Here is a 24137-nt window from a genome sequence, read left to right as displayed (position 1 = left end):
TGTATCACTAGCTTCTAAGTCAGAGTTGGGTGCTCCTCCTTTCTGGCAGCATAGCATTGTCAGGGAGCTGCTGAAAACCTGCTCAGGTTCCGATCCCAGAGACTCAGATTTCACTGGGAAGAGTGAGCCTGGAGAGGGGCATTTTGTCTCCCAAGTAATTGCAATGAATAGCCTAATGGACCACTTCGGCTCTGACACACTTTGTTTCATGGATTCAGGGATTCAGATAACAGTGAGGAAGAGGTGTAGCAGGAGCTTCTATGTGCCATGTCATGTCTCTCTCTCTACTCCCTGATGAAAGTATAGTCACCTTGGGCTGAGGAGAGCAGCAGGTATCCCCCCCACAAGCCCTGGAAACATTCTACACCACTCAATGAGAAAGGCTGCATGTAATCCTTCTACACTTTTAATGAAGCCACAACTCCTACGTTACCATGACAAAAATGAAGGTTACAGAATTTCAGGGAAAATGAAACATTTTCACCAAAGCTCCACTTTAAGTCTGTCCTAAGGCCTGCACTCTCCATCTGTGTTTTGGAAACAACCATTAGAACGTAAACTCCTCTGCATCCTCAAAACGAGTTTCAGTTCACTCTACAAATGGATGTTCATCTTTCTAACTCCAAGTATGAACACCACAATGGCAAAAAGAAAAAAAAAAGCGTAACAGCGTATTTGTTTTCTCAAGCCTTCCCCAAGTTTGGGAGAGAGGCAGAAGGTCCCAGAATCAACCAGCAAGGCAGCATGATGCCCTTGTCAGCCTGCTCTGAATTCAGTTCCGAGGCTGTGAGTTGAACTCTGTGCAAATGTTCTTGATGATCCTGGGAACTGATTGGTAGAGGTGGTCAAACTCATCCACAAAGAAGGAGTGGTCCCTGGCTGGGTGAGTGGCCATGATCTCCAGCTCTTCCTGGGCAGCCCATGCCACACCTACTGCATAGGTGATCACTCCTGTGGGGACAAAAAGCAGATGAAGCCAGTGTCCCGAAGAAAAGGTACCGTGAAGGAATCTTTCCTCATGTTGCCCTTTCAGCACAACCAAATCCAAACCAGCAATGTGCCAAAGAAATCAACTCTTTGGGCCTGTCAGTTTGAGAGTTCATGCTAAATATGATCATTCATTCATTCATTCATTCATTCAATCAATCAATCAACCAATCAACACTTTTGAACATCTACTCTCCTCCAACAATATTAAAATTATAATGGCTATCTCAGGAGTTTATAGTCACTTGAGGGGGAAAATAAACCCAAATAGACAAAATGGAGTAAATACTGTGAAGAATTGCATGTCCTGTAATTTGGGAAGAGGAAAGGAGCCAGCAGGAGGGAGGAACAGGGGCAAGAGAGGACAATTCAGTGACTAAGATCAAAGCACATTATACACAAGGATGAAAAGTCATAATGAAGCCTGTTATTATGTATAACTAATAGACACTAATAACTTGTTTAAAAAAGTCGAAAATGTCCAGTAGCAACAGATGGGAAGATACTTTGGAACAAGTGAAACTTGCTGCCCTGAAGATGATGCCATATGGCATACGTCTCAAGGAGACAGGCAGACCTCAGAGAGTCTTAAATGCATTAAAAGCCAATTCAAGGGCTGGAAGTCTAGGTCAGTGGTAGGGTGCTTGCCTAGCACATACAGATTTTTATACTTCCAAGGACACAAGACTCCTTATATTTTCAGACAGCTTAGAGTGAGGCCCTAAGATCAGGAACTTGCCTTTAAGTCTCTTGCATCTATCCCTGGCAGTTCTTTAAATCTGATACCCCATTAAGTTACCATTGGTCTCAGTCTTGTGCTCTGTGGAGCAAGTTTAAGAGGATGGCTGGGTGAGGTCCAAAGGTACACATGGGGCAGTAAGTGACAATGGAGCTGACCGGGAGATGGATGGTGTTTAGCAGAGCAAGAGGGCCTGTGGCTGCGGCTGAGGCCTGTTCCTCTCACCCTTGCTCACTTGCTTTGGGACACTGAATAGCTTCTGTGTCTGGAAACCCTCACTAGACTGACAGCTAGGTGACCAACGATCTTGCCTTTACAAGCGTACCTCACAGGGTCCCCACAGAGCAAGCTACTGAGAGGACTTTGCCTGGAAATGCTCTCTGGAAACTTCAGTTTCCAGATTCCACACTGATCCTTCATTAAGATTCGTTTAAGGAAAGATTTAAGCTTTTGAGAATACAGAAAACACCGTGACACAAAGCAAATTAAATGCAGGCCTGGAAAAACGAAAAATAACGACTCCTCAAACGCACAGAGTTCTGGTGTTCACCAGTCACTCGGTTTACTTTTTTATTTTTCAAAAAAAATCAGCTGTGGGGCTTGAACTCAGGGCCTGGGCGCTGTTCCTGGGCTTTCTTTGCTCAAGGCTAGCACTCTTATTACACGAGTCACGGCTCTACTTCTGGATCTTTTTGGTGACCTCCCTGGAGATGAGAATCTCACAGACCTGGCTGCTTGGGCTGGCTTCCAACTGCCGATCCTCAGACCTCAGCCTCCCGAGTAGCTAGGATCTCAGGCATGAGCCACGCGTGCCCCAGCCCCAGTCACAAAGTTTAAGTCAGAAGACAAAACCTCCACCTTCCCCCACCCCCACAGTATCTTGCTTAAAGGACCCTGAACCCCAAAGCCCAGGAAGGTTAAAAAAAACCTCAGCACCCCAGGCCTGCGCAGCAGCAGAATCCACTCACCGCGGTGGTGCGCCGCCATGGCTGGCACGCGCACGTCGTCGTAGGACCTGCCGTCGGTGATGAGGATCATCAGCTTCCTCTTGTTGGGCTTGGACTGCTGGAAGAGCTGCTCCAGGGCGTACTGGATGGCAGCGCCGGTGCTGGTGCCGCCGCTCCAGTACCCGACCCGCTTGATGGCGCTGAGGACGTCGGCTTTGCTGCGGTACCGGTCGAACCCGAACTCCAGCCGCTGCTCGTAGGTGTACTGCACGGCCCCGATGCGCGTGTCCGTGTCGGAGATCTCAAACTCCCTGCTGATGTTGGCCACGAACTGCAGCACGGTGCGGAAGTTGCCGGTGCCCACGCTGCTGGAGCCGTCGATGACGAAGCCGATGTCGGCCGAGTTGAAGCAGGTCTTGCTGCAGGCCAGGCGCTCCGTGTCGCACACGCGCTTCACCAGCGGCGCCGCAGTTTTGTGCAGGCCGAACCAGCTCTGCACGTTGAACGCGTAGAAGCCGTTCGTTCTGCACACGGCCTGCGGGACGGGGTGGGCGTGGGGTGGGGGCGCACCTGCGGGTCAGGGGCGAGTCCGCCCACCGTGGATCCATCTAGAGCTCACCTGGCTGGCCGCCGCGCGAAGCCGCGCGGGCTCGGACCCCCGTCTCCCCCGGCTCAGCCGCCCTCTGTCCCCGTAGGAAGCGGGCTGGGAGAGGCGGAAGGCACCGGTGCCAGCCTGGCATTTATGCCCCTCAGGTGTAGAGTGGCTTTGGTGGGCACCATTGCGTCATGGGCGAATGAGGGAAACCATGGAGCCTGTGTTTCTTTGGGTCTGGCTTACTTCACTTAATAGGATTTGTTCTAAGTCTTTCCAGTTCCTTATGAACGGGGTGATATCCTTCTTTCTGATGGAAGCATAGAATTCCATTATGTCTCTACACCACATTTTTTTGATCCATTAGTGTATGTCTAGGCTAGTCCTCACAGAGGATCAGAATAGCTCAATAGCTATGTACTTATTATGACCGTATAAGATGATGCTAAGCAAAATGAGCTTCAAGATATGGAAACAAAAGGGCTTTTTAAAAAAAAAATATACTGTGTGATGTTGTTTCTTTTTCCTTTCCTTCTTTCCTCCCCCCCCCCCCCCCCCCCGTGGTTTATCCTCTGTTGTCACTGTGTTTTATTTTGGTACCCTGTGTCTTGTATATACATTTATCTGATTTGGGGAAGGGAAGGGAACAACAAAATGGTGAGACGAAGGACAAAGGGTGAACCAATGCAACAGCGATACTCACGAGACACTACGTTGAAAATGAACTTTGCAGCTTCAGGGGTGGGAGGGGGGAGGGAAAGTGGGAGAAAAACGAGGGAGGGGGGTAACAATGTTCGACAAGAAATGTACCCATTACCTAACTTATGTAACGGTAACCGCTCTGTACATCACCTTTACAATAAAATTAAAAAAAATTAAAACCTTTCATTCAAAAAGGGAAAGTAGAAGGTATATGCGCGCATGAGCACAAGAAAGAACAGAAGCCATGTTTCTGGAGCAGCCTTGCGCCTTGCGGAAGACTCACAGCTTCCCACTAGAAGCTCTTGGGGGAGATTTTCACATCAGATCCACCCCCTATCCTACAGGGTGGAATGATAGCTTCCTGTCCTGAGGGAACAAACTGAAGGCTGGCTGCCAAAGGACAACCTGAACCCCCAAGACTGGCAGTCAAATCTGTTGGCCTTCCAAACCCAAGTCCTGCTCCAGACACCCTTGCCTCCAGGCAAATCAATATTGGTTTGGTTGTGCCTATGCACATTCCAGAGAACCTGCAAATAAATATTAAACAAACTGGTTGGTATGCTCCTAGAAGCGACTGGACTAGTCTCCCCATCAGGGGAGTGCTTCTTTATTGTCTCTGCCTGGGGGTGGCACAGAGAGACCACGTGAATACAGATGAACACATATCACGACAAAAGTTGTAACAAGAACTAGCATGACATTTTCTTAAGAAATATTTTTAAATTGGATTATAAAAGGCTAACTGGGGTTCACAGAATTTTCCATGGGCTAGCTGAGCACTGGGACTGAGCCGAGTTCCGGCCAATGGATGGAGAAGTCCATGCAAAGTCATGGCAGGAAAGAGAGGTGATGCTGGCTATGGATAGGAGACCAGTTGACCGGGGCTGGTGTGGGGATCTGAGTAGGAAAGCCAGGAAGGTGTGTTGGCATCTCACTGCAGAAGGCCTCAATAGCAATAGGGAGCAGTAGATATTTGGCACCAAGACCCCACAGGAGTGTAGGGATGGTTCATAAAACACCAAGGCCCCACAGGAGTGTAGGGATGGTTCATAAAACAAAGTGTGCTTCACTGTGAAATCCACATGAACTCCGCACATCCAGGAGGGAAACAGATGAGGTGTAACTGGCAAGATGGCTCGGGGTATGGAAAGAGCAGGGAGGTGAGATAGTGAGCCCACACGGATCCAGGGGGCTGACACTGCCCTCGGGGAGGAGTGTGAAGTAGTGAAAGTGAAAGGAGGAGAAGGCAACAAAGTTGGCTTTTGCTTGTTGGATTTAAAGTTCTTACAGGACATCAAAAGGGGAGGAAGATCAGTCACCTACGCAGGGATGTTATAGAGCTCAAGAGATGAAGGGAAAACTGGTTGTGGGCGAGACTCTGGAGGGAGAAAGCTTCCTAAGAAAAGGAGAACTCAGGGTTTAGGGTACAAGACAGATAAATGAACAAAGAAAGGATTTGAAACAGCAAGAATTTCAGGGATGCAGAAGTGGTCAGCAGTTTGGTCTATAGTACTCTGTTAGCTCTGAATATTAAAGTCAGAGGAGCACCAAAGACAGAGCTTCTCCAGATCTAGCTGGCTCCCTCCTTTCCTTTCTCCTTCCCACCTTCCCTCCCTCCTGTTCTCCTTCCCTTCTAGTTGTGTTTGGAGGAAGGTTTCCGTGGAGTCCACTGTATGGCACACCAAGGTGACTTTGGAGGAATGAGAGCAGGAAGCTGAGGTCTCCAGTCCCCACCTGCCTGTCCTGGCTCATCTCCTACCAGGCATGTCCACCAGAACCTAAGAGTCCCACTGGTAGCAAAACTCCAGGAGCTATTAAACACTTCTCTCATGGATCAGGTGGATTCCCTTGTAGTCAGTGTTTGTGAGACAGTATAGGTGTGTTTGTGTAGGTGTGCACTCATCATGTGTGTTTATGTGGAAGCCTCCCTGGTCAGAATTCCCTGGAGCTGTAGAAAGAGAAAGGAGAGCCTCAAGACCTTGGGATCAATGCTTTTCCTCTCTGCTCCCAAGCTGCTGGCCTGTGGGTGGGCCTAGGGTTTTGCTTTGAGGAAGTAATTCAAGGTTCCCTCCCATAGAGCATGAGCTTCAAAGAGCACTATCACTTTTGAGAGCACAGGGCCCCTTAGGTTGTGTTCTGTCTCCGGCTAGTGATGATCTACCTTGTTTGCAAAGTTGGGCTCCACCATGTGTTGCTTCTCATTTTCAACAGCTCCTTCGATGGTGATGAAGAAAATGTTGATTCCTGACTCTCTGGCAAGTCTGGAGGATTCCTCCACCTTGTCTGTGGGCCAGCCATCCACCATCGCTACCACCACATTCGGAGCACCACCTCTGTTTCCATTAGCATTGGAAAAGAAGTTCTTGGTCACAAAGGAGATGGCCCGACCTGGAAGAAGAAGAATCAGTACACAGAATGATGGTGGCACCTATAAATATAAGAATAGCTCATAGCAGCACAAAAATAATCATGCTCATCCCCCCTGCTTTCTGGTTTTTTTTTTTTTTAAATCATCATAACTATTTTTAGGTGGATAATTCAGTGGCATTTTTAGGTGAACAATTCAATGGCATTTAGCACAGTCACAATGTGGTGCAAATAGTTTCATGCTAGACTTGTCGCTTCCAATTGTCTTTTGCTTTGAAAAAAGTTTCAGGGATCAGCAAGTAGTGGAGAAAAACGTTCACTGGAATGAAAGGGTCCTCTGGGAACCGAAGGCTGGAAGTCTGAAAGCTACATTGTCTACGTTCCCTTGCATCTAAATTCCCAGCTTTAGTTTAACTCCATGAATTTTTTTATGGGATTTAGAAGATGAAAGTGAGGCAGAGGCTACACTTCTGTGTTTGCTATTTGGGCTGACAAGGCTTTGTAGAGTACTGTACTTCACTGGGGCACAGTTAGCAGAAGTGCTGTGTTGAGTTGCTAGTTTCGATGGTGTTGAGATGGATGGAGGTGAAGCATCCCTTTTGTGGGTGTAAATGGGGTTTGGAGGGGCATAGATCTGGAGCTGAAAGCTGTAGAAGCATTTTCTGATCATGGCGGCTTCCTGCATGTGGCAGGTTTCTGAAGAAGCTGTGGACAGTGTTCAGAAAACAGATCCTTGATCTTGAAAGAGGTTAGAGGCTGGTTCCACAATGCCCAGGGAAGTCAGCTTGGAAAGCTCAGCCTGTAGTCAGCTTCCTAAATCACTTTGTGCTCCAGACAATTAGAAGAATTGTCTCTGAACACAAACCCTGAATGAGGCAGAGTTAGAACATGTCATCAACTGGAAAAAAGGGTAGGCCAATTGGTAAGGCACCATTCTGCTCTTATCAGGAAAACAGGTTGTCTTTGAAGTTTTTTCTCATTGGAATTTTTTTTTTTTTTGGGTCTGGTCGTGGGGCCTGAACTCTGGGCCTGGGTGCTGTCCCTCAGCTCTTCAGCTCAAGGCTAGCGCTCTACCACTTGAGCCACAGTGCCACTTCCGGCTTTTTTCTTTTGCTTATGTGGTGCTGGGGAATCGAACCCAGAGCCTCAAGCATTGCAAGGCAAGTGCTCTACCACTGAACCATCTTCCCAGCCCTGGAATTTTGTTAATAGTAAGGTGAAAACAAATCAGAAATCAACTCTGTCATGTCTGTGGTGAGGGTCATATAGATTTGGGGGCATTAGCTGCTAGTGTTTACTTAGCATTGTATAAAAGTGAAAGGCTCTGTGCTTGCCAGATACTAATGTTTGAGGCATTAGAAAGATGTTCACAAGGTTGGGGGGACTGCATGGAGGTGGCTTTAAAAACTGTTCTACTCTTTCTGTATGTTCTATGTCATCACTGTGGCTCATATCTCTGTTCCTTTGGACTTTGGTAGTAGGAGCAGTTTTCATGAAAAGCAGACAAGCCACCCCTCCCGAATATCCCCAAAGCCAGGCTATTTATGAATGAATATAATACATTGACATGGACCCTTTCACAGTCTTGGAGTCTAGTTTGTCTGGAGCTGTTTCCTGATGTCCAGTCATCTCGGAGTGAATCTGCCGTTCTGAAGACTAGAACTTGAATTCTGATGACCCTTCACCCTACTAGTCTTGAAATGGAAGACATAACTTCCTTGGCACAGTCATTAGGATGACAATAGCAGATAGGAACAAGACCCCCAAGGAGCTCTCAGGGTCTTCTGGAATGGCATCGGTCACAGAATTTAGTGTCAGGGGATGGGTGACATCTGGCCAATCAGGAAAGCATCACAATAACAACCCTGCTCGTCTTGAGGACCGATGCATCCTGAAGAACAAAGTAGGCTAGAATTCCGCAGCAATCTGTTTTGATAGTTCTTACCTCCTGAACCCAGGAACTTTAGAAAAGTTACTGAGATTATGTAAGTCATTTCTTAATGGATTATTTTTTTTCTCTTAGTTCTATATAGAATGATAGGAGACAACCAGAGAGAAAGAGAGCCATGGTAACAAGATAGAAATGATCTGAATCTGGGTCACATACCTACATTAGAGAGCCCTCCCCTCTGGGTAATTTTCTCTATAGCTGTCTTCAGATCTTGAGAATTCATGTGAGTTTTCAGGTTGAACTGGGTGGCAGGATTGTCTCTGAAGAGTCAGAACAAGAAAGAAAAAAAATGAGTTGGAAAGTTATTCCCTTTGGGAGAAGACAGAAATCATGCTGGATCCATGGCATGGGAGCTGTATCAAAGATGTAGATTATCGCTCATCAAACACCTCTCTGAGGCCAGGCACCAGTGGCTCACGCCTGTAATCCTAGCTACTCAGGAAGCTGAGATCTGAGGATCACAGTTCAAAGCCAGCCCAGGCAGGAAAGTCCATGAGACTCTTATCTCCAATTAACCACCTGAAAACTGGAAGTGGTATTTTCTTCCTTCCTTTCTTCCTTCCCAGGCTGATCCAAGTTATGTCCAGAACAGCAGGTGGTGGCAAACTGGGAGGGTTACATATCTTCAGTCAAGATGGGGTATTAGGACAAAAACCAGCTAGATGAAAACCAATGATTCAACAAATAAGAATGAACAAACAACAACAAGGCAGTTGGCAGAATGGGGGGAAACATGGACCTCAGAACTGAGTGTGAAAGGCACAAACCTGAGGCTGCAGTTTTAAGATCAATGATGAGGAGCCACACAGTGAGGGAGTCCTAAGCCTTCTCTAGTCATAATGTTACAGAGCAATCCAGAAACAGTTGCATTTACTCCCAGACACTGTGGCTCAAACCCTGGACCTGCCAGCAGAACCCCTAGCCCCCCGCCCCCCCCCCCAGGCTCACAGTTCTATTAGATGCCTTAACTTTTATTTCTGCCTCTGTATTTCTAGGATGAACTCTTCCCCCACAATCCAAGCCCTCTTACTTCTCACTGATTCTAGTCTCTGCAATGCTAGTGACATCATGTCTGTTCCGGGACTCTTCCTCCCATTCTGTCTCAAGTCTGACTTCAAAATTCCTCTGTTGAAAAAATCATCGAGTTTAGGATGTACCTCCAGGTAGAGAGTCTGCTTAGCATGTGCCTTGAGTTTCATCCCTAGTAGCAGCAACAGCAGCAGCACCACCACCACCAATAAGAATAAGTCATTAGAATCTCCCTGATATGGTTTAGGTTGTGTTCAAGTGTGTCCCTCAAGAATTCCTGTTGGAGCTTGGTTCTTTCTGTGGCAGTGGCTAGAGATGATGGAACATTTAAAAGGTGGAGCCTCTAAAAGGTGGAGCCTCTTCCCCCTCCTCCCCCCCTACCTTCCTCTTCCTGGCCACCATGGAGTGAGTAGGTTTTCTTTAGCACACATTCCCTGCTGTGGTATTAGGCTTTGCCTTGCATCTGAAGCAAGAGGGACAAGCAACTATGGATTACATCTTTGAAAACATTTGAGTCAAAAGAAACCCTTCATTCTTCAAGTTGTTTCTCTGTAGCATTTTGTCAGAGTCAAGTAAAACAACCCCTGAGTGGCAGTTTTATCCAATTGGCCCCACGTGTCTGTGATTCACTTGGAAACTCACGGTGCTACTTTGAATGGCTCTTATATTTATCATTTTGTAATTATAATTTTGTGTCCTTTCTTTCTTTTCCTTACGATGTAGCCTAGCTTGATCCTTCCAAATATCTGGCACTACAGACAGATGTCTCTGTACCTAACTCATGATTTTTATCTCAAAAAGCCACCAAACTGTACAAAGTCCTGCAGGTCTAGATCTTGCCCCTAATAACTAAGGATTATGAACTTTTATAGACTTTAAAAATGCCTATGTTCCTACAAAATATACAAAGTCAATTTGACAATAAGAATTATGTAATTGTCTGCCACACACAACACTACACATACTAATTGTAAAAAAATAAATTATAAAAATTTAGGGCAGGGAATGTGGCTCAGTGGTAGAGTGCTTGCCTAGCATGCATGAAGTCCTGTGTTCAATTCCTCAGTACCACATAAACAGAAAGAGCCAGAAGTGGTGCTGTAGCTCAAGTAGAAGAGTGCTAGCCTTGAGCACAGAGAGGCTCAGGGACCTAGCCCAGGCTCTGAGTTCAAGCCCCAGAACCAGAAAACACAAACCAAAATTAATTATATTTGAAAATGATTTGGGGGGTGAGTTAATCGCCATCAAGAAGCTTTCCCGAGTGTGTCTTTTGATTGTCATGAAGTCAGAGCCAATGGTAAATGTTGCTCATAAATCATTTTGAAGAGGATGAAAATCAGACTCTCAAGGGTTTTGGGAAAGGTATGTTTTAGGAGGCTCCTGGCCTCGTTGTTTTCATGAGGTTGTTCCCATGGATCATTCAGTGCTGGCCACTTGGTAGAGTGACTGGTTTTGGGGGTCAACACTGGGGATAGAGCGCAGGACTCTGGGGCTGGGAGGCAGGCCCCTTCCACTGGGCTCCACCTCAGCCAGTGATTACCACTCATCCACCTCTTCCCACATGCTATGTGCTTGATGGTTATGTCCTGTGATCACCACAAACACTGAATTAGGGCACAAGAAATCACTCGTAGGAGAAACACAGGGTGTGGTTCCTTTCAGCCATTCGTTACCACAGACCAAAACATAACCTTGTTTTGTATAGGTTTATCTTTGAGGACAGTAAGGTTTATGTTTCTCATGAATAATTAATTATATCTGATGTTTTATTATAATAAAACATAAGCTGAGATAGGTTTAACATTTTCCTGATCTTGGATAATGTGGCTGTAGATTTCTTTGATATTTAGCTTCTCTGCAAGGGTATTTATTTATTTATTAATGGTGGTGCTGGGGATTGAACCCAGAGCTTCACAAATGGTAGGCAAGTACTTTACCACTTAGCTACACTCCACCACTCAGACTACCAGGAAGGATTTCAGTGCTACATTTGCAGGACATTTGAAATAGTGAAGTCACCAGAGCAAAGCACAAAAGCATATACACACAACTAGATTAACATTTAAGTTGAATGTAAAAAGGACCTTTTGAAATGGCCGAACAAGAAAGCAGAATGTTACCTTGTCTACCAGGGCTGGAAATGGGTGCATCAGCAACTCAAAACATTGTTCCTGCCTCTGCACATGTCTAGTAATGATGGTGAAAGTGCCCCGAGTCACGAACTTGGTGTCACACATCTTTGTGTTTAGTGAGTAGGTGAACTTGTTAGTCGGGTGCTCTATCCCTTGAGCCAGACCCCTTTGCTTGGCCAATTTGCAAATGAGCAGATGCACAAATCTTGGAGGTCAGCTGTAGCCTAGTTGAGAAGAGGTGGCCCTCCTGGCTTCTGATTCCTTCTGGGGAGCACACAGGAGGTAACAGGTAGCCATGAATATATCACGGGAGGCAAGCAAGCTCAATGTCAATGTCCTCTGTCTCATCTCATCTCTAGTGAAGAGGAGCACTGCCCTCCTCTGCCTCTATTACATCATGGCTCAGGGACAAACGCATCTTCACAGGCATACAGTGGAGCTATTCAGACACCTAATGAAAAGGTCTTTTTCATTTCAGTTAATGTCATTTCTTTAAGCAAATATCGCCTCCTTAACTAGATTGTGCAGGCCTGAAGAACAGGACCTCTGTCACACTTCTTTATGTACTTAGTGGACTGAGAAGGGCTGTTTCAGGGGATCTCTGAAATACTTCCTAATGGATAAATTGGTAATTATTATGATGATGGGCAAAGTCACGGAACTCATCCTTGATGAGGGTCTTACAGGCAAATGTAATTGAACTATGTGGATGGGTTTTTACATCAGTAGATACTACAAATGAGACAGTGCAGAATGCCTTAGAGTGTGCCAAACACTTAATAAATGTTCGTTAAATTTCACACTAAGTTAAGTGTAGGGCTGCAAAGTAGTTAACCCACACAGTGTGGCACTTCTTGAAGATAGGACACAGGAGCACATGCATCCATTTGTCCCTTTTTCAGGATAAATAGGCTAGTGGCCAGACATTTGCACCCAGTTACTTTCCAGCCAACAAGACTGCAATGGTTTATATGTGGTTTATTCTCCAATAGTCCATGTAATGGAGGCTTACTCTCCAGTGTATTGGTGTTGAGTGATGGAATCCTTAAAAGGCAGGCCTGAAGGAAAGTAATTAGGTTGTGAAGTTACCATCTTAGGAAGGGATTCATGCAGGTCTTGTGGGACTGGATTAGTTCCTTCAAGACTAGGTTGTTATAAGACTACTTGGCACCTCCCTTGAGATCTTTTTTTTTTTTGGTTATGGGGCTTGAACTCTGGGCCTGGGTACTGTCCCTGAGCCTCTTTGTACTCAAGACTAGCACTCTATCACTTGAACCAGACAGCCACTTCTGGTTTTTGAGTGGCTAATTGAAGATAAGAATCTTAAGGGAACTTTTCTTTCCAGGTTGGCTTTGAACCACAGTCCTCAGATCTTAGCCTCCTGAATAGTTAGGAATATAGGTATGAGCCACCGGACCTGGCAAGATCTTCTTTTGGTGTATCTTGCATAACCCTTGCTCTTGAAAGAACTTCTATCACGGTGATACCACCTGCTATGAAGTCTTCACCAGTGCTAAGCAGAAGCTTGTACCATGTGCTTGAACCTCCAGAACTGTGAGCTAAATAAACTCTCTTCTTTATGAGGTGTCCAACCTCAAGTGTTTGGTTACAGAAACACTAAACAGAATAAGATGGAGACGATTTAAATGTTCAAAGAGACATGCCACTAATTTTTTTTTATGTAAGCAATTTCTGAAAAGAAAATGCATTTCCCTTTTGGTAGTTTATCGAAGATTTCCTCTGAAAATAAGAAGAAAAAAGTCATAATTCCCATGAGAAAATATAAAATTGTTCTATGTTGGGAAGAAGGGATTCATGAAAAGAAATAACAGTGATCCAGAAGTTGGCTGTTCCTAGAAATGCGTCATACATGTAACAAGAAATGGCCACTTGGTACGTTTTTAAAAAGCAAGGACACCTGGCAGAGATGAGGTACACATGGGGCAGGAGGCCCAGAAGTGGATGGGCAACAGTGTTTCCAGATCTCCTTGGTGGCACAACTTACCAGGGCATGGGTTCAGCTGCCTTGGTTACCAGGCTTCGGTTTGAAGAAACCCAATAGGTTTCTGGGATTTTTTTTTTCCAATCACTCTTCATTGCTGTCTCTCAGCTTCCCCAAGCCAATCTCAACAAGCTTCACTGTTCCATTTTCACACGTGAACATGAAGTAGTAGTTCAACCATATTCACCTCCTTTACCCTCTCACACACCTGCTTAGATTCCTGTCATTCTTTTGTGTAGTGTATGCTAATTATTCAAATGGATTCCCATATCCAGCTGCAGCATTTTAATCTGACTGACCCCTCACCTCCTGTCCTTTTCCCCATCCTCCCTTACCCTCTATTATTCAGCAGTCTTCAGCAAGTTTTCTTTTGCTACCTTCATTCACAGATGTAATGTATTTCAGGGGGCCTGGAAAATTTTGATATAAGAAATACAGATAATTCTTATTTATTTATTTATTTTGTCAGTCCTGGGGCTTGAACTCTGGGCCTGGGCATTGTCCCTGAGCTCTTCAGCTCAAGGCCAGTTCTCTACCACTTGAGCCACAGTGTCATTTCTGGTGTTTTGGTGGTTAATTGGAGATAAGAGTCTCATGGATTTTTCCTGCCTGGGCTGGCTTTGAACTGCAATGCTCAGATCTCGCCTCCTGAGTAGCCAGGATTAAGGTGTGAGCCACCAGCACCCAGCTCAGATAATTCTTTTTTAATTAATTAATTAATTTCATTTGTATGGTACTGAGGAATTTAACTCAGGGCCTCACCCACATTAGGTAAACACTCTATCACTAAGCCACATTCCCATCCCCAGATCAGTCTTATTTTCGGGAAGTTTGGGGAGTCCTGGATTCTAGAAGACTTCTGAAGCCCCTTGGTCCTTACAGTGCATTTCTGCTAAAGTCCCACTGTTGACTGGCTTACCAGTAACCTTTTCCCTGTCTCAAAAGAGTTTTTGCCAGTAGAGAAATAGTAACTAACCATCTCTCCGGTAAGACCTTTACTTCCAAAATGATACTACCTAAGGGTTATAATAAAATAATCTATATTTAATCAGCTAATTTTTGAGACTGGCTGAAATGTGATGATTTACAGATGAAGCATTCTAGTGACCTTAGGAACGTCCAGGAGAAGTTCCAGAGACTGCAGGGGAGGTAGTAGATTTGTCCCTTGAGAGGACATTCACTGGCTCAGACAGAAAATGCTTCTCTCTTTCCTTCTGCTAGAGCAGCTATGACCAGTTGCTTGTCCTAGGTCCATCTGTTAGGGGACTTTGAACCATCTCCTGTGAATGAACACTGGCCTTTTACACATTTTCTAGCATCAGAAAAGGAGCGAAAGGAGCTTTTAGAGGAGCAGTTTTGTAATTAGTAGCAATAGTTCTACCTATGCGTCAAAAAAGAAAATGAACCCATGTTCACCTCTTCCTGCTGGAGAACATGGATGCTCATTCTGCTGATCCAAGCTCTGATTCAGAACCAAATGGTTTGCCGGCTGCTAATCTCCCGCTACAGGGCTGTGATGTCTTAGCAATGGAGCTTGCCAAGCCTAGACGTTCATCCAATCACCTAGGGGTCTTGATAAGATGTAGATTCTGCTGCTGTAGGACCAGAATGAGGTCTGAGGCTCTATATCTCTTAACAACCTCCCAGCTGACACTCTAGATCCCACTTCTGGTAGCAATGCTTTAGTGGATGCTTTAAAAGCTAAGACGAAGCTAGAGGAATAAGAAGTCTAGAGAAGGAAGACAAAAGGAAAGGGGAGGGGGAAATGGAGTGACTGGAGTTTTCTGATTGGTTATTTGAATTGAGGTAGGCGGGGCCAGGAGCATGGGATTCAGTGACAGCACAGGCCTCTGGGTATATTCATGCCTGAACTCTGTCCGCACAGTAGAATCACCTGGGGAGCTCTAAAAAATAGTATAATGGAGATGCTTGGGCTGTGCACACACAGGAGTTCTGATTTCATTGATTTAAGGTTTGGTCAGGACCTTGGGATTTTTAAGAGCTCCCCGGGGACAGTTCTAATATGCACTGGGCTCGCCATTGGATTCGCAATGGGGCAAATAAACTCAGGGGACCCCTGCGCAGCCCAGCAAATACGTGCTAGGAGTTCAAGAAGAATGGCTGGTTGGAGTCAAATGCAGACGCTTTGTATGTATCTCTAGAGAGATGCATGGGGTAGAAAGAGCCACAGCTGGTGTGCAGGGTGTGCGTGCTGTACACAGATCACGCTGTCTTTCTCAGGAGCATGCTGGTCTGCCTGTCTCTTAGACAGAGTGGGATCTTTGCAAGGCTCCAAACACCCAGGAGAACAAGCCCAGGCAGGCAGACGGAGGGTGGTGAAAATCTTGTTAGTTTCTGGAAAGTCACCAACATGGAAGGGAGAAAAGAGCAGAGGTCAGAGCTGAGAGCTGAGCTCTGACAGTTGCTGTCACTCTGTACTCGGAAGCTGAGCTATGCCTTCTTTCTCTGGGGAGAAGATGATTCTCCTTCTTGCACACAGATTGGAGTAAGAAATTAATATATCTGCTAATTCTGCTTTAATAGGCCTAGGGTGTGGCCCAGGTAATAGAACTTTTTTTTTTTTAAGCAACTTGCATAAAGCCAATGTGAAATGAGGTCCCTGCTCAGAAGCCCCCTGGGGGTTCTGTGATTTCCCCTCTGCAGTCCTATTTGAGTTGTGTCTCACACCCTAGGCTGCTTTTCCATTCCTTCCTTGCTGCAGATGCAGGAAATGCAACAAAGTGGCCCTTCTTCATTAGCTGTATTTGTTTTCTGTTGCTGCTGTAACTGATGATCATAAATGTAGTGTTAAAATAGCAAGTCTGAAGTCTGATTCAGGTCTTTATGGAATTAACCCAGAAAAACCTTTTGGCAGGGTGTATGGCTTTCCAAAGAAACTGTTTCCTTTTTTTTTTTTTTTTTGGCCTGTCCTGGGGCTCGAACCCAGGGCTTGGATGCTTTTTGTGCTCAAGGTTATCATTCAACCATTTAAGCCACAGCTCCACTGTTAGTTTTTTTGGTAGTCTTATAAACTTTACTGCCCAGACTAGCTTTGAACTAGGATCCTCCAGAGCTCAGCCTCCTGAGTAGCTAAAACAGGCGTGAGCCACCAGCACCCAGTTTGAAATGGTTTCCTTTTGCTGGCGTCTTGGGATGTCTGGGTCCCTTGCTCATAGTCTCTTCTCTTATCTCTCTGTCTAGTCTTGGGATAGTGTCTACTTTTATAGACAAGCAATTAGATGGGGACAAGCAGATAACAATCTGCCCATCTCAGGGCACTTTCTTGAATTACTTCAGCAAGTCTTCTTTCATTCACAGATCTAAGGATTTGGACATGGGCAGTTTCCTGGGTCATGATTCTGCCAGACACAAACGATGTGATCATTTTCTCCTTCCATCCATTCTTTCCCGTGCTATGTAGCTCATCTGATCTGCAGGAACCTACCTGGCTTTCACCCTGCAATCCAGGGCCTGGGGTTGGAGTGGAGAGCTGAGAAATTAGACTGTGGAAGAGATGCAGCCTAGTCAGAGACACACCCTACAACAGAAGACAACTGTCATAGGTTGAAGGTCAAGGAAAAGTCTATTTCGTTCTTAAATGAAGAAAGTCTCACATTTTGCTTTACTCTAAAACTGTTTACTGCTTTTGATATCCTGTTGTGACTGATGAGATTCAAGAGAGTGTGTTTGATCCTGTCGCATTTATATTGAAATGGGGCATAAATCCATATTACATGGAAGCTCAAGAAGGCATTTAGCAGCCATGGATCTAGGCTGCATTCATTCTATTTGTTAGAGGTTGGTCACCCAACAGTGTCTAGCTCTGGCTGTTCTTTCAGTGCTGGTATTAAATGCCCTCCCAAGCCTGTTGGTTATATAATTTTAACTTAATAGGCATGAGAAAGTAGAGGCTTGATCCTTGGCACAGTTCAACACCTTGTGTCATTCTCTGGGCTGGTGGAAACGTCAGTTATCAGCAATTTTCCTGGCAGATGAGCAACATGTTCCCTCTGAAGTCAATTTGGTTTGACATTTTAAGGATTAACCCAAGATTCACCTAGGGTTGTGCATTTTGCTGGGGTTCTTAGGAAAGTCAGCTGACATCTCTGAGTCTGTATTAAATGCTGCCTATCTTATTATAGATGTGCAGTGATTGTGGTAAGAATGCTGGTGGCTGACAGGTCCTTGTGATAGTGGGTTGAGGGCAGGAGTGTGTGAGAGGAAGCATGTGGGTTTCATGGTGTAGAGACCTTCACTGGGAACTGAACCAGAGGCTCAGGCAGAGGTACAGAAGTCAGCCAGTGAAAGATGATGCTGGAGAGGAGGTAGGCTATGAGCGATGCCTTGTCATCAGTGCTGTGCATACTCCTCGCTCCTCCTTGTGTAGGGTGTTTTGTTTATCCTATAGCACGAGGTGGCAGAGCCCGGTGCTCTCTGAGGTCTCAAGACTCTGCAATGTCAGACTAAGAGATGATGCCGAACTGGGGTTGTGGAAGAGCAGGTGTGATGGTTCATGTTTGCTGCAGACTGGAATGGGTGCCTAGAAACACAGAAGACATATTTCTAGGAGTATCTCGAGAGGAAGTTTGCAGTGAACATTGGTGTATGGATCATTGAGTTGATCGGAGAAGACTGGTCTACATTCATATAGGCCTTACCATTCAATAGACTAGAGGGTCAGATGGAATGGAAAAAAAAAGCAGAAAGAGAAGAGTGTGATCTATGCTTGACTCTTCTTGGATAGCTGTTTCTTCTGCGCATTGGACTCCAGCTTCTTCAGCCTCTGCACAGAGAGTTGCACCCGCAGCTCTCCAGAAGCATTTAGGTCTGAAGCCTTTGACATTGGATTGTTAGGAGGCTGTTGTTAGGAGGCTGGCAGCTCGCTTCCCTGGCCTTTCAGCTCGCAGGTGGCCATGGTGGTCCTAGCCAGTCGCTCATTGCATCAGCCAATCCTAACCAGTCACTTACACTATTGGCTTGATTCCTCTGCAGATCCCTGACTAATACAGAAGATGATCGAGTCTGGCAGGAATCTAAGATACTATGAGGGGAAGGAAGTGGGAAGTAGCATCTGTTAGTCCAACGTTCACTTATTGGGAGTCTTTTGATTACAGAGCCAGTCACTGTGTTATAGAATGCCAGAGCTGGCGGAGCCTTAATAAATCATTGGCTGACCCCTAGCACCTACAGGAGCCACCACTTCCATGGAGAGGTTAAGTGACTGAGGTCGGAATTCAGATGGCTCGTCAGCAGTTCATTGTGCTGGCCTCTCCTTGCGAAAGCAAAGTGAAGATGACGGATTAGGGTATGCGGGGCATAAAACAGAGGGAGATGCACATCTTCTCCTAAAAGCCTGGAAATTAATTAAGAATTCTGGCTAGACAAAAGGCAGATAACAAGAAATGTTTAGAAAGCAGATTTGGAAAGCAAGGAGGTCAACTCTTTCGTGCAAATAGCGATCCCACTAAGAAAATAGAGGATGAACTTTTGGAAGGCTATCTTATTTCATTCTGTATTGCTCTAAAGGGATACCAGACTGGGTCATTATTGGGGGAAAATTCTTACAGTTCTGGAGGTCAGGTCTAATGTCGAGAAGCCCACATCTGGTGAGGGCTTTCCTGCTGTGTCTGTCATCATGATGAGAGGCAGTAGGGCCAGGGAACTCAGGACAACAAGAGCAAAAGCAAGCAGGGGCCAAATTCACTTACGTAACGAACTCATCTTCTTGGTATCCAAACCACCTCCTTGGTAAAGACATTAATTTATTCCTAAGCACCGATTCTAGGTCCTACTTCCCAACACTGTTGTATTGGGAAATAAATTTCCATTGCATGAACTGTGTGTGTGTGTGTGTGTGTGTGTGTGTGTGTGTGTGTGTGTGTGTGGTGGGACACATTGAAGCCACAGCTGGAAAAAGGACTCTTTTATTAGTTTTCCTTTCTTGCTACATTTATTCTTCAATCCACATTCTCATCAGCGCTCAATCCTATTCTTATGCCATTTTTCTTTTCCCAGACATATTCATCACCTTATTTTCATATTGTCCTATAAACCCTGGTACACACGAGCTTTTAAAGCAGCTATTTTTAATGCAAGATAATACACCAAGATTTGAATCTTCCAATAAAAATTGATTGGAAGACATCTGGCACTAAAATACTTATATTTTCTTCCTGTGGAAAGCCTGCTATCCATTTGCTATCTTAAAAAGCAACCCAGGAATGAAAATGGGTTGACATTTTGCAGACAAGAAAACAAATAACCAAAAAGACAAAGAAAATGGTGTTTTTCTTATTTTGAGTAAGAACCTTCAAGATTGATTATTTGGTTTCCAGAGATGGCATTTGTGACTTTTTAAAAAAAATATAACTGACTTTGACTAATGTAGTGACAGCTAATTTACTTTTTTCCTTAAAGGAATAGAAGTTAAAACTAAATATACTATTGAGATCTAAGTCTAGAAATACAAATGTGATAGGCTCTTTTGGAAACAAGGCACTTTTATTTACTTCTCTTGATAAACTCAAAAATGGATTTCTAGTCTTTGGTGTGACATCTTGGTTTCAAGCTATTTTAAATGTTGCTATGGAAGCTAGATGCTGGTGTCTCACACCCATAATCCTAGCTATTCAAGGGGTTGATATCTGAGGATTGATTTTCAAAGCCAGCCAGGGCAGCAAAGTCTGTGAGACTCTTATCACCAATTAACCACCAAAAAGCCAGAAGTGGTGATGTGGCTCAAGTGGTAGGGCATAAGTCTTGAGCAGAAAAGGTAAAGGATAGCTCCCAGGTTCTGAATTTAAGCCCCATACCAACACATACATACACACAGATACACAGACACAGACACAGACAGATAGACACATAAGTAAAAGTAAATAAGTAAATAAATGCTATTCTGGGAAGCTCAGAGGTGCTGGAGTGCTGTCCTGAATTGACCTCTTTCTGTTTTCGGAGTGTAGTGTATGGCTCCAGCTTTGGAACAAGAGGCACTGTGGTCTGTTGGTTGCTATTTTCAAGGGCTAATCCATAGCTTTGTGGGAGGGCAGGCTTCATCTGCTGACCAACGTCCATCAGAAGATGATATTGTAATTCTCCTCCCCCACCAATATTTACTGATCCAAAGACCACCTATTTGAACATAAATACAAGACTTATGCATGCTCTCTCTTTTGACTGTCTATTCTCTGACACCATCCACAAACTTTTTGGGGGGATGTATATGAGGGGATCCCATTCTTGTATATGGAATATGATTTATCTCACTACAGGAAGAGGAAAGAAGACTTTAGTTTGGAATGTTAACTCCCATCCTAAGTAAAATAATGGAATGATGGAGCAGGGTCACTGCAGTGCTCAGCTGACTGATGGGACCATCTCTCCCTATGCCTGTCTTTTCCTACTAAGGGTAAGATGTTTCTGGTAGCAGTGGTATTTCGAGGAAAGAGAAAGCACCCCCTAAGGCACAGTGCTGTGTAGGCTTCTTACCTGTGAAGGTAATTTGTAGCTCAGGGTGGAGCCCTTCAAATAAGGGTGGAACAGTCAAAGTTGAAAGAGGACTTGGCCCTTATTTACAGATAAGAGAACTGGCAATCAGAGTGGAGAAAGCCTAGAACAAGGCCAGATTATTCATGGCTGAGCTAAGACATGTACCCCATATCTGTACTAATCAGGAGTGCAAATGCCATTTCCTTGCAGGTGTGTATTAACCTACCCTTCCCTTCAGGAAGGCTCGGGTTTCTTAAATGGCAGCTACCTTGCTTGTGGTTCACTTATATTTGCATGAGGGATTGCGTCAGAACATAGACGGCACTTACCCATACTGTACAACCCCCATCAGTGGACCAGCAGGGCCGATGTCAAGAGCCTGGGCAACATCAGCCAGGAACTGCTTCTGGATTCGAAACCGACGTTTGCCAATGCTGGAACTCCCATCGATCAAGAAGGACAAATCAACTTTACAGTCTGAGGAATAGGAAAACTCTTATTATTCTGGTTATCTCTGACTATGTACTCCGGGCAGATTGTTTCTTGCCTTCTTTACCATCCCCTGCGATTCCAACGAGAAGCAAGTGTAAAACAGGAGCTGGGTTCAACCATCTATTGATAGCGCAACAGAGTTTCCCTGAGCATCAAGGCTCTGGAGACTTGGGTGCCATCTTGTTTCCATAACTGTTTGAGAATTCAGTAAGTCTGGCCACAATGACACACTTCAGATATCAGTAATACCCAGTCCAGCTCCAGGAGATTCTTAGATTCCCAAGCTCCGATCATGGAAGCACAGACTCCCACATGTGGAGATTCACTGAGCCTTAAGAACTTGTGGCCCTTTGCACTCATCCTTTCTCGATATATGGAATAGGCCTTCATAAAGGTGTGAAACACTTTGAAAAGCCATTCCTGAGAGCAGGGCAGGAGCGGTAGAATAAGAACTTGACTCCAATTGTTTTCACTTTGTATCTGTATGGTATCATTGCTTGTTTGTGGCTGTGCTAGCTTGTTTCCTCCTCACCCCATGCTTTAAGTTATGAAAACACTAGGATCATTGTTCTGGCTTAGGATTTCTAAGGGAATACAGTAGCTCTCCCTTGCCCATAAGGAATGCGTTCCAAGACCAAAATCCTGAAGCCCGATAAATAAAACTCAAGACCTAAAACCACAGATAAAACCAGACACTCTACTAGACACGACAAGAGATTAAACATTGTTATCAATTTGGAAACTAATAACAAAGGATATGGATTATAACAATATAAGATAACAAAAGTTACTTAAAAACTCATAAACTGTTCATTTCTAGGGTTTTCCACTTAATATTTTTGGATCATGGATGATGATGGGTAACTGAAACCGTGGAAAAAGACCGTGTCAGAAAAGAGGGGGATGGTGACTGTACGCGCCTTTCAACTTTCCAAGTGCGAATTGGAATCGGTGGAAAATCACTCTAGCTGACAGAAATGAATATTTTCTTTACTCTCCACACAATAGGATCATCTCAGTACAATAAAACCAATCACATGTGCCAATCACATGTTCTTCTTGAGAGCAGTGCATATCTTGAGATTAATAAAAAAATTAAGAATGAATTATTAAACAGTTTGTAGTTTGGGAGAGAAGAATACTGATTTCCAAGCAGAATAAACGAGTAAGGAAAGTAAGGAACTCTGGGGCTGGCATATGCAAGAGGATACTTGGGGTTGCTGCCACCCTTGTAGGTCAGGGACTGCTACACAGACAAGCCCACATCTCCCGGAACAGTGAGGAATCCGCCATGTTCTCCATGTGGGGTTGCGTCCTGGGGGAAGAGCGTAGCCTCTCCAGGTGATAGGCTCTGTAGGCCAGGAGGGTTGTTGTTGCTGCTGCTATTTTCAGTAAAAGTAATAATAACCAGACATAGGTTGACAAAGTTGTAAAGAGGAGAATTGAGGAGAGCTGCTTGCCAATGAAGAATGAAGAATTGGTAGATGAAGCAGCAGAGTTGTATCTAAGAATATGCTGTATTACCTAGTAGCCATGCATGTGGTTTGAAGTAGAGACGATGGTTTTGAGAAGATGACGGGAGCCCCTTGGGTCTATCAGCCTCTGCTACATGTGGAATCAGGGTACTGGATTGTGCCCTAGGTTCATCAGTGAATCTCAAAACATGGTTTTTAAACTTTTAAAAATTTATCTTTAAGTAGCTATACAAAGGAGTTGCCATTTAACAAAGTAGTTTATGAAGAGAGAGAGAGAGAGAGAGAGAGAGAGAGAGAGAGAGAGAGAGAGAGAGAGAGAGAGAGAGAGAGAGAGAGAGAGAGAGAGAGAGAGCTTTTTTGGTCAATCATGGGGCTTGAACTCAGGGCCTGGGTGCTGTCCCTCAGCTCTTTTGCTCAAGGCTAGTGCTATACCACTTTAAGCCACAACACCACTTCTGGTTTTCTGGTGGTTAATTGGAGATAAGAGTTTCACAGACTTTCCTGCCCAGGTTGGCTTCGAACTGTGATCCTCAGAGCTCAGCCTTCTGAGTAGCCAAGATTATAGGCATGAGGCACTGGTGCCCAGCCACAATATATCTTGACCAAAGCTTTTATGACTAGTATTTAAAAAATAGTTTTTTCGGGGGGAGGGGGGAGGCTGGGAAGGGATGTGAAGGGTAAACAAAGGAGGAGGCTGCAATGCTTGGTAAGACATGTACGCATTATCCTGCCCATGTAATTGTAACCCCTCTGTACAGTATGTTCACAAATAAAATTAAATTAAATTTAAAAACACACACACACACACACAAAAATACTTTTTTCATTTTTGTAATTTAATTTTATTGTCAAGGTGATGTACAGAGGAGTTACAGTTACATACATAAGGCTAATGAGTACAGTTCTTTTTGAACAGTTATCCCCTCCCTCATTTTCTCCCACATCCCCCCAACACACCTCCTTTCCCCCCAAGTTGTAAGGTTCATTTCCAGCATAGTGTCTAGTGATAGCATAGTGTGTAGTGATACTCACTAGACACTATGGTTTACCCTTTGTCCCACCGTTTCTGTGATTCCCTTTTCTTTCCCCAAATCAGATAAACATCTATACAAGACAAAGGATATAGAAATAAAAAACAGTGACAACAGGGAATAAACCAAAGGACCAAAAAAGAAAGAAAGAAAGAAAGAAAGAAAAAGAAAAAGAAAAAGAAAAAGAAAGGAAAAGAAAGAAC

The 24137-nt window shown here is 44.6% G+C and overlaps 1 protein-coding gene across 3 annotated transcripts in view; it reads right to left on the bottom strand.

Moving 5' to 3' along the window:
• Nucleotides 1-390: 390 nt before the first annotated feature.
• The window catches only part of Vit (vitrin), a 100500-nt gene continuing 76753 nt past the window's right edge, over nucleotides 391-24137 (bottom strand). For all 3 annotated transcript variants that reach the window (XM_070025363.1, XM_070025365.1, XM_070025366.1), the window contains 5 exons: nucleotides 21266-21413; nucleotides 8442-8545; nucleotides 6129-6355; nucleotides 2695-3208; nucleotides 391-951 (listed from right to left, as the gene is read on the bottom strand). In XM_070025363.1, the coding sequence (XP_069881464.1) occupies nucleotides 773-951; nucleotides 2695-3208; nucleotides 6129-6355; nucleotides 8442-8545; nucleotides 21266-21413 (1172 nt within the window). In that variant the 3' untranslated portion in view covers nucleotides 391-772. The remainder of the gene's footprint in view (nucleotides 952-2694; nucleotides 3209-6128; nucleotides 6356-8441; nucleotides 8546-21265; nucleotides 21414-24137) is intronic.

Source organism: Dipodomys merriami, unplaced genomic scaffold (genome assembly GCF_024711535.1).
Source record: "Dipodomys merriami isolate MVZ:Mamm:240054 unplaced genomic scaffold, mDipMer1.0.p SCAF_17, whole genome shotgun sequence".
Lineage (NCBI taxonomy): Eukaryota > Metazoa > Chordata > Mammalia > Rodentia > Heteromyidae > Dipodomys > Dipodomys merriami.
This window is presented reverse-complemented; position numbering and strand designations above follow the sequence as displayed.